At 47.7% G+C, this 10,874-nt stretch overlaps 1 protein-coding gene across 2 annotated transcripts in view; it reads left to right on the top strand.

Annotated features, from left to right (window-relative positions):
- The first annotated feature begins 227 nt into the window (after positions 1-227).
- Positions 228-10,874, top strand: part of ACER3 (alkaline ceramidase 3) — a 55,228-nt gene continuing 44,581 nt past the window's right edge. Inside the window, exon 1 of one of the 2 annotated variants that reach the window (XM_035115059.2) lies at positions 228-442. In XM_035115059.2, the coding sequence (XP_034970950.1) occupies positions 340-442 (103 nt within the window). In that variant the 5' untranslated portion in view covers positions 228-339. Of the gene's footprint in view, positions 443-479; positions 1,522-10,874 lie in introns of those variants that run through there. The other variant, XM_035115060.2, reaches the window with a different exon arrangement.

The following is a 10,874-nucleotide window of genomic DNA, read 5'->3' as shown; positions in this document are numbered from 1 at the left end:
GGCAGTGGCGGCAGCAGCAGCAGCGTAGGCGCGGAAGGCTCGGCGGGGTGCGTAGGCCTCAGCCCGTCTCCATGGCGACGCGGAGGCCGGGCCCCGCTGAGAAGAGGGGGAGGAGGAGCAGGCCTCCTTCTCCTCCTTGCGAGGCGGGCCTCTCTCGCCGCCGCCAGCCGGCGGGAGGGCGGGGCCAGCTCGGCGGACGGCCCATCCGGGGAGCGGCGGCCGCCCTTCTTTTTCTTTTTTAACCCCGCCGCCCTCCTTCCCTCAAGCCCGCCGGCCGCCTCTCTCTCTCTCTCCCTCATCCCGCCTCGCCCGCCAACCAGGCCGGCGTCACGCAGCGGCATGGCTCCCGCCGGCGACCGCGAGGGCTACTGGGGGAAGCCCACCTCCACCCTGGACTGGTGCGAGGAGAACTACGTCGTCTCCCACTACATCGCCGAGTTCTGTGAGTCGACGCGGGTCGCAGGTCGGCGCGTTCAGACGTGCGCGGCGGAAACGCTCCTCCGCGGCCTCCTTAATGCGCGGCGGGGGATGATTGACGGATCCACTTCCCCGACATCCCCTCAAGGGTTGGGGGTCGGGGTGGGTGGGAGGCGTGATTTGGGAAGGTCGTGAGCACCGCCCCCCGTGTAACATAATTAGGATTATTATCATTACGTTAACCGTAATTTTGGCCCCCGGGTCCCTAGGGACTAGAAGCGGCTTCCAGGTTTTAAAAAACTGGGGGGGTGGGGGTGGAACACCTCTAAATGCGTAGATGGGGCGGGAGTGGGAAAACTATGGCTGCAAAAACCACCATACGCGGGGATTTTGATTTATTTTATTAAATTCGCACGCCGCCCCTCATCCGAAGGTCACACAGGGGTTGGTTTGCAATGTAAGAATGCAAACGTGAAATACGTAAAGGGAAAAAAGAGGGAAGTAGAATTCAAACTATGTGCATGTATATTATATATGCGCATACTGTATATAAAAATCAGTTAAAACTGTACCAATAGTTACAATAAACCGGCACGGTACCAGATTATTATAATAATTTGCATTTGCATCCTGCCCTTCCAGGGAGCTCAAAGTGTTTCTCCTTCTCTTCATTGCAATTTGCCTTGGGCAAGGCAATGATAAATAAATGAATCCCCGCAACAACCCTGCAAGGTAGGTTAGGCTAAGAGAAGGTGGCTCATGATCACCGAAGTATCTGAAGAAGTGTGCATGCACACGAAAGCTCATACCAAAATATAAACTTAGTTGGTCTTTAAGGTGCTACTGAAGGGATTTTTTTATTTTGCACCGAAGGCTAAGAAAGGGTTTGAAGTCCCATCTCTCCCAGGTCCTAGTCTGACCCTCTGACGTCTGCACCACAGTCACTCTGTGGCAGATAGTTGTGCCGTGCATTCATTTTGCATGGGGAAGTAGCAAAAGGGGCCCTTTGCAAATTATTCTTCCCCTTCCAATTAGGGTTATGTCAGATTATTCGGTTGAAGAGAGACCGCACAAAACACCTTGGTGCCTGATGGCTACCCCACTGTGAGTATCATAATTATATACTTATCCCAGGGAGGTTAATCCGAGGCGCGATTATTGCTAATTGAAAAATTGCAAACTGTCCTGTGGTCCTTGGATGAAGGATCACAGGACTTGCCTCCCCCCGCCCCCGACTCAAGGTGGCTTACAGATAAAATAAGAACAGCTAAAAGGATAGGAGGAAACATTAATGGATAGCAGATATATTAAAAACCTGCGGATTATTACGATTAAAAACAACACTGCGCTAGCACTTTGATTAAAAGCAGTCAGTTCCTAAAAGCCTGATGGAATAAGAAGGTATCTCCCACTTAGCTCACCACACCTGGATGGAGCTTGTAGGAGTGGAATAGGGACACCTTTTTGCAGGTGTGAGGAGCCTGTGGCTCTCCAGGTGTTGCTGAACTACGGTTGGCCACAGCGGCTGGGGCTGGTGGGGTTTTGGAGTCCAGCAGCGTCTGGGCACCACAAGTTCCCCACCCCAGCCACCCCACACTATAGAATTTGGCTGGGGTGTCCTGCCAGATAGTGGTGGGAGAAACATTTTGCAGTGTATCTTCTCCTCTGGTTTTAAAAAAAGAACCCTTGATGTTGTCAAGTACCACTTCACAGATAATGTTTCAGGAAGGGGATGTTTTAAAGGGTGACACATCTTGTTTATCTGTTTAAGTACTGTATCAATAGCTTGCCTTTTTAAAATAGTAGTAGTAGTAATAATACTCTGGGTGACAGCCACCATAAACATAAGCTAAAACACGATCGGACTTCTTGTTGTTGACATCCGTCTGTATCAAGAGACAGTGGAGTGCGTACCAAAGGGTGAAGTCAAACCGCTGTGTTAACAGCACCAAAGTGATCTCCCTGGGGCACAAGTCTGGGCAGTGTGTCTGGAGGTCCTGGGCTGCCCAGACGACAAGAACCCCCACCCCTCCCAGCCTCGCTGATGTGGTCCAAAGAAAAGCAGAGCAAGACATTTGGCACCAGCTTGGTTGCAGGAGGTGCAAAAGGCGCCATCCAACTGTTTTAGGGACTCTACTCTAGATTTGTGTAGGGTTTACTCCTTAGCCTTTTCTTCTCCTGAAGATATCCCTCAAGGCAGCAGAGGTTTAGGATCAGAGTTTTCTTTCTCCTAGGTGGGCTAGCTTCCCAGGTGGACGAGCCCCATCTGCCCCTCTCTTCCCTCTACAGCACGTGCAGAAACCGCCCTCTTGTCTTGTCCACTCAATCTGTGCATGCAGAGGAAGTCCTCAACGTACCGAGGGTTTGAGACCCATCAGCTACCATCACCTGGCTTAACCTGCCATTGGAAGCCATTCCCAGGGTGTGGCTGCTTTCGCCTGCTGACAGCTTCTAGAAGCCTAATCAAAACTAATACCTACTTAAAACCACACAGAACCACAGGAAAAACAAGATTCCCAAAACCATTTCGAACAACGCACAGAAGAATCTGATGTGCTGGCAACACCCAGAGAATAGGATGCTGCCCCCACCAGAGATCAGGATATGTTAGAAAGGGGAGCATGGTCTGAGGTGGACCACTGGTGGACCACCAAATTCGTAATGGTTTATTACAATCTTGAAAGTGAATGGCAAGGGTAGTCAGCACGGTGTCCTCAAAATGTTGTTGGATTACAAGTCCCATCATCCTTGGCCATTGACTGTGCCGGCTGGAGCTTTTGTGAGGTGTAGTCTAATATGTGGAGGGCACCACATTAATGACCCCTGGTACATGGCTTGTTCAGCTTTCTTAGCCTCCTTGGAAATGTGACAACACTGGTTTCATATCTTAGTTTATGGCATGCATTTGCATAACTGAGATTTGAGATTCTTGAATCGCAAGAATGCTGAATTTTGGGGGCGTTGGTCTGATCCTGCCAGGCACCTTAGTTCTTTAAATAAGGCTGTGCGCTTGAGGTTATTTGTTGCCGCTTAGTTGTGATCTAACTGTTAGAGACCCCAAGGATCCCCATGGGACAAAACACTTTGTGATGCTCTCTAGTGCTGTTGTGTGATAGATGAGTCAGCCTTTCATAAGTCCCAGATGATATTCTGCAGTGGAGGCAAAATTCATTTCAGTTTCATTTATCGAAAGGATGTCTTGGGGGTATTTTCCAAAGGGCAAAGCATTGCTGTCCCTACATACAGAGCTGCTCAAGAGCCTATGACTTTACTCTTTCGAACAGAGTGCTGGAGCAGATGGAAATTAGAATCTCCCTTTTAAATGTGTGTCAACTTCATATGCATCCCTTCTCATTCCCTAAGGAAAGGATGTCATGGCAGCTAGTATATTCTTGCGTATAAGACTACTTTTTAACCCAGGAAAATCTTCACAAAAGTCGGGGGGGGGGCCTTATATGTCGGGTCATATTTCTTATATGGCAAGTATATCCCAAACTCTATATTTTAACTGGAAAATTTGGGGGTCGTCTTATACGCCCAGTCGTCTTATACGCCGGAATATATGGTAATGGTTTGGAATTCCCTTCAGGCTCTCACACTCCCTCCTCTCCTCATATGTGTGGATTCTCTCATCTCATGCCTGGTTTGTCCTACGGTAGTCAAAGTTTGCTCTTCTGCTCCAATTGAGGAAGCCTTGGTCCACACTAACCAGGAATTTCCTCCAAACCGCGATGTGAAACACAGTTTCTGCCGCAGAGGCAATTCGCAGCATGCTGATTGTAGTTCACCTGATTTGGGCATTAGGTCAGTTTATATTAATTTGAGCAAGCAATGAATACGGTAGTGTTATGGGAATCTGTGCAGAGGCACCTGAATAACTCCTAAAGCTGCATAATAATTGCAACCGTTGGCTGCCCTGGCCTCTGGATGGATCCATTTAGTTTTTGAAGGTAATTTATGCAAAGAGTGGGATGGGGAGAAGCAAAATTGAGAAGGGAACCCATACAGGCAGGACGTGTTCATCAGGTTAAAGACTTGCACCCTGAGATTAAGTCGAATTAAGGAAATGCACTAACAAAGGCAGGGCTCTGGTATTGTGTACTCAGAGGTTTCCAACCTTCTTGAGTCCAAGGCTCCCTTGACCAACTATATTCTTTCTGCAGCTCCCCTGTGGAGAAGTGCCCTCCGAGCCTCAGAAAACCCAGCTGGCAGCCCCTCACCCCTTTTCAAACACCCTCCCCTGTGGGGTGTTCCCTCAGCCTCTTCTTCTTTCCCCTCTCCTCGGGAGTCCTCTGGACAGCCAGAGTCTGGTCTCTGAGGGCCCCCCCCCCCGCCCCAAAGAGAGGTGCCTCTTCACGCCGCCCCACAGGGGCCTGGGAAGAGGATGCCCCCAGCCTCAGTGACCTGATGGAGACTGGCCAAAGTGAATGAGGCTAGCAGCTTAGCTTAGTGGGCTTGCATGGTGGAAAGGCTCCCCTTTGGTGGCGGACACTCAGCTCTCAGGCAGGCATTGCACACAACAAGCACAAGAAAGCCCAATGTGATGCTTGCCTGCCTGGCATCCCACTTGCCCATCCATTCCCAACAGCAAGAGCTGGGCTACCTCACCCACTAGCTTGCTTACCCTGAAGCCACTTCAGCTCCTGGCAACCAGCACCCCCTGGCTAGCTTCTGCAAGAAACAACCATACAAGGCTTGGTGAGGCAGAGTCGCAAGAGGGCATCAGAGGAGGGAGGGAGGGAAGGAAAGAGGGAGGGAGGCCAGAGTTGCCCGCGGCACCCCTGACCATCATTCATGGCACTCTAGGGCAGGCATCCCCAAACTTTGGCCCTCCAGATGTTTTGGACTACAATGCCCATCTTCCCCGACCACTGGTCCTGCTAGCTAGGGATCATGGGAGTTGTAGGCCAAAACATCTGGAGGGCCGCAGTTTAGGGATGCCTGATCTAGGGTGCCATGGTTGAAAGCCACTGGCGTACTGAATCACACCCTGCTTGGATACCACAGCTTTTTCAAGGAGAGAGGGCTTTGTTGAAGATACGACGCAACTCTTGATTTCATATTTAAGTACTGTAGGGTCTATAACTCCTAGCAACTTGCGTTTTAAGAATTGTATTCCAGGCCACATGTGGAAATTTCTTTACTGTAGAACAGGCATCCCCAAACTTCGGCCCTCCAGATGTTTTGGACTACAATTCCCATCATCCCTGACCACTGGTCCTGTTAGCTAGGGATCATGGGAATTGTAGGCCAAAACATCTGGAGGGCCGCAGTTTGGGGATGCCTGCTGTAGAAGATAGGATTGGATGTATGGCAGCTGATTGTGTGAGCCCGAAACTGCTGTGCTCAGGGTGGAATTGGATAACCTGACATTGTGACATCAGATGATTGAGGAGTAGGCGGCCCCCTTATCAAACTTGCCCCGTGGGGGAGATAAGAATCTGGAGCATTGGCCAGATTGGGATCAAGATCCTGTTCCTCATCCCTACCTTATAAGCACACTCTCCACCCATAGAGTTACCTGGGGCAGTACAAGTTGGGGGTCACGCAGTAAACCTCTTTTTAAAAAATCTTTCTCTCATGGTTGCCATTTACTGCTGTGTGTGTCTTGGTGGTAGGTGAACAGCACCAGCAAAGTACTGTTTGCCCTCTGTCTCTTTATTACTGGTTTATTTTAAAATATATAACCTGCCCTTTCAGTTCGCAGGGTGGCATACTATACCATAATACTGGATTGGTGAGCATCCACCATTCATAAACCAAGAGGGAGTAGAGATTCACTGCCTCTCCTACGTTAGAGCCATTTCACCATACAGCCCCTCCCTTTACACATGTCCAACAAGTCATAATGCAATGAGTGTTTTGCTTATTGCAATTCACGGCACAGATGGAATTGTTTAAAACACTTAACATAGTCTCATTAATCCTTACAGCAACCCTCCAAAGTAGGCCAGATTTATAATTCCCATAGTTTGGAGGGTGGCATGCCTGTGGTCAGCTTCTGAGTTTGTGGTGTGGCCGAGGCCTCACACCCTTACTGTACAATCCTGTTTGTCTACTCGGGAGTAAGCCCCATTGGGTTCAATAAGACTTATTCCTGGGTACGTTTGGACAGGATTGCTGCCATGCACTGTCTGCTGCACCACTTTGACCCCAAAGGGGTTCATGGACAAAAACCACACTATTTGTTCTGGTCAAACAAGCAGTGAACATTTATAAGAATTATGTACTCTTCTTATAATAAGTTACTAGCTTTAGTCTCATCAAGACCTGTTGCCAAGTTAAATTTGCTTAACTAGGCTACAGGTCTTGATGAGACTAAATCCAATGTGTGCAATATATAACTATAAATTATGTAAAAATCTTGGCCTGCCTTTTCCGATTGGTTGTAGTCTAATAAGTAAATTAGTATAATGTAGCAATGGTGTGAAATGCCAGCCTTTATATAAGAAATACTTGGACTATTTAATAAGTTGTATTTGGACTATCTTTTGAAAACATTTAGGATCAGGGAATGCCCAGAGGACCTAGATTGCCATTTTGGACTTCTTATTGGCTCACCTTGATTCGTTTAGCAGTTCAAGCTGTGTTCATGCACAATTTTCAAGCCCATTCCTGAAAGGGGACTTAAAATTCAGATTGAATGCTACCCTGTCCAGATTGAATTATTTTATGGTTCCCTGTATCCAGATTTTACTTGCCGTTCTAATACGGAATTGAGACATGTAAATGAATACCAGGTGGCGTTGATTAAAGTTGAGAACAGCTGAATATTGGTGCAAATCCCTAGAGAAGCTTTTGTGCAGTTTTGCCATTGTGGAAAGTACAGTAGCTTGGGGCAAGGTATCCATTTTCCGCGTGGGATCTGTGTTGCTGGACTCTTGCAAGTGAGCAGCCTTTCCCCCCAGTCCTGGTAGCCACATCACAAGCTTTGGTCTGAATTGTCAGATCATTATCTCCACCATGCCCATTGCCCAACCATGGCCCACAGCCAAGGGAGAAAGTGTGGCCTGAACCAGCAGTTGCTCTTCATGAACAGTAAGAACTCTTGCATTCCCTCAGACTACGGTAGGTCAGTGGGTCCCAGACTTCTTTTACCCATGGACCACTTGAAAATTGGTGAGGGTCTTGGCAGCCCACTTGCCTCTTGTGGCAATTGCAATGCGCTGTGCTAGATTGTTTTTGTTGCTTCTTTTGTTTCTTAAATGCTGTATTTTATTTGTAGAATTCGAATTGCAATACAGTAGAATGCAATATGTAGGGACCCAGGTGGCACTGTGGGCTACTAAACCACTGAGCCTAGGGCTTGCTGATCAGAAGGTCGGCGGTTCGAATCCCTGTGACGGGGTGAGCTCCCGTTGCTTGGTCCCAGCTCCTGCCAACCTAGCAGTTCGAAAGCACATCAAAATGCAAGTAGATAAATAGGAACCGCTATAGTGGGAAGGAAAATGGCGTTTCCATGTGCTGCTCTGGTTTGCCAGAAGCGGCTTTGTCATGCTGGCCACATGACCTGGAAGCTATACGCCAGCTCCCTCGGCCAATAATGCGAGATGAGCGCGCAACCCCAGAGTCGGTCACGACTGGACCTAATGGTCAGGGGTCCCTTTACCTTTACCTAGAATGCAATATAATAAAATAAGTAATAAAATACAGTTAAAAAAATCAACATGAATGTGCCATCTTCAACTACGAACCCACAGACACAACCGTGAAGCAATGAAACTTCAGACCACAGGGTAGGTGGGAGAGAGAGAGCAGGGCTGGAGGAGGAGATTTGCAGAAGAGATGCTTGGAAAATCCAAGAAACCTTTAGTGAGGCCATATCATCATAGCTTTAGCTAGAACCCCACACTACATACTGCAGAGGCGGCATTTGATATGGTTTGCTAGTAAAAAGAGTAGGAGTACGGTTGGTGTAACCGCAGCTGTTGCATGCTGCCACGTGCCTGAATTCAGACCCCTTGTGGCTGGGGAAATTTTGGCCCCTCTGAAGGCTGCTCCACTCGACAGAGTGTTATTGTTCTGTTGATTCTAAGCCGACATGCCACTCTGCTGGTAAAATGACAGCGTTGGGTCTCAGCCGCACAAGTCTGTCCTAGAGTAATCTGGGCTGATGTCACTTAGTATTTACAGAGATCTGAGCAGGTACAAGGAGAATGAACGTTGAGCAATTCAAGCATCCCAAATCTGAAGATTTAAGTGTGTTAGAGATGCCATCAGGTGCAAGCAGAACAGTTACACCCAAGAATTCTTATAAGGACTCAAACGTGAAATGCTTGATCTAATAAAAATACACAACCTGTCATTAAAATCAGCCTCCTTGATAGAGGCCTTGAAATTGGCTAGTGTAACAGCAGTCCCTAAAAAGAGAGACACCTGTTAACATCTGTCTTGGGTAAGCATTATTTAAACTTGAGATATTCAACATACAGAACAGGGTTTCTGAACCACTCCCGAGCCACATGCTTCACTCGCCCTGCTTCACATTTTCCTCGTGATTTGCCTGACTGGAAAACTTTCTTAAGCAGTTTGTGGAGTGGTTAGAGGGCCAGACTAGGACCTGTGAGACCAGGGTTCAAATCCCCCACTCATCCACCAGTAAACTCAGTGGGGTGACCCTGGACCAGTCACAGTCTCCTAGCCTAATCTACCTCACAGGTTTGTTGTGAAGATAAAATAGGGAGGAGGAGGAGAGCCACGTATGCTACTTGGAATTCCTTAGAGGAAAGGTGGGTTTAAATACAATAAATGCCTCTTGCTTGCCTGGGTGGAGGGAGGTGTGTGTTGAAACTCCTGATTTTTTTGTGGCCCACTGTACAAAGCCCATTGCTCTACCCATTTCCTCCCTTTGGCTGGACCCATGCACCACTGGTATATGTGGTCCTGCAAAAGATTCCCTGCCCCTGATAGAGAAGAAGAAGCGATGCTGAGGAAGGATCAGCATGGCTTCTGCAGAGGGGAAGCCTTGCCTTTCCAAGCTTTTAGGATTAAACTGAGCATGTCATCAAATGTGTAGATGCAGCAATTCATTAGACATGGAATTTCAGAGGACTCTGACAGAGTCTGTCACCACAGCCTTCTGAGTAAGCTTGTAAATCATGGGATAAAAGGACAGGTCTTTTCTTGTAAGTAATGGGTTAACCAACAGGAAGCAGAGGGTATGCATAAACAGGCAGTTTTTTACAATGGAAGGAAGTACAGTAAAGAGCAAGGCCTCCCAAGGATTGCTTTGAGACCATTTATTTGGTATCAAGTTGGGATTGAGTGGCAAGGTAGCAAGGTTTGGTTTCAGGATGGGGAAACTCAAGCTGACTGGACATTTCCAAAAGCATATCTCCAAACTGGGTGAATGGGCAACATGATAACAAACAGTGTTCAGTGTAAGAGACTTCAGAAGTGATGTGCATAGCAGCAAAGAAAGCTAATTATGAACACACACACACACACACACACACACACACACACACGGTGTGAACTGGTTGTGATTACCCAGGAAATAATTTTTTGGGCTTGTCATTGATAGCTCACTGCTCCACAAACAGCAACTTCAGCGAAAGGAATCGATAAGAAGGGGATTGAAAATAAACTGCCGGTATAATTCTGCCTCTGAATTAGCTGCATTTGGAATGTCTTAGTTATGGTTGCCTCATCTCACTTAGAGTGATGCAGAGATGGAAAAGATGCAGAAAAGGGATAACCAAAGGATTCTGAACCGTGTTCTCAAGAGGAAAAGCTAAACTTAGCATTTGGTGCTTTTAGTTTAGGGGGGGGGAAATGACAGATATGGGGACGTGACAGACTGCATGGTGTAGGAAAAAGTCTCTTGGGATCATCCAGTGAAATTGCTGGTTGAACAAAAGATGATTCTTCACACAGAGCATAAAATTAACTTGCGGAATTGCTGTTGTAGGATGTTGTGCTGGGTGTTAGGTTCGACAGCTTTAGAAAAGGGGATTCATAGAGAATCGATCCATCATTTGCCATCAGCCATGGCATTTAATTAACCTCTGGCTAGTGTTGTGGGAGGGTGGAGAATTTTGCATTTATGCCCTGGTTTGGGGTTTCCCGGAAACAGCTAGCTACCCACTGTTGGAAGCAGGATTCTGGACTAGATGCTCGCTTGGCTATTCAGCAGTCCCCCCCCCTCTCTCTCTGTAGCCACTGTACCTTTGGTTCCTCTTCATCTTGGAAGGCATTTCTCCCCCCCCACACTATTATCAGCAGGACTGCAGTTCTTTGTTTTAATTCCTCTTGCTTTCAGCAATCCACCATACGAAGGGTTAGTCAGGAAGCATTATGTTCTGTGTCCGACTGATATAGTGGGAGAACCTTGAATGGGCAAAAACTCCCGTCACCCATGCTGGAATCTGTCCAAGGTACAACGCGGGGGTCATCCACGGTTAAGATCGTGCCTTTGTGGTTTTCAGCCTGCGGCATTTTCTAAACCCAAGGTTAGA

Source organism: Zootoca vivipara, chromosome 4 (genome assembly GCF_963506605.1).
Source record: "Zootoca vivipara chromosome 4, rZooViv1.1, whole genome shotgun sequence".
Lineage (NCBI taxonomy): Eukaryota > Metazoa > Chordata > Lepidosauria > Squamata > Lacertidae > Zootoca > Zootoca vivipara.
This window is presented reverse-complemented; position numbering and strand designations above follow the sequence as displayed.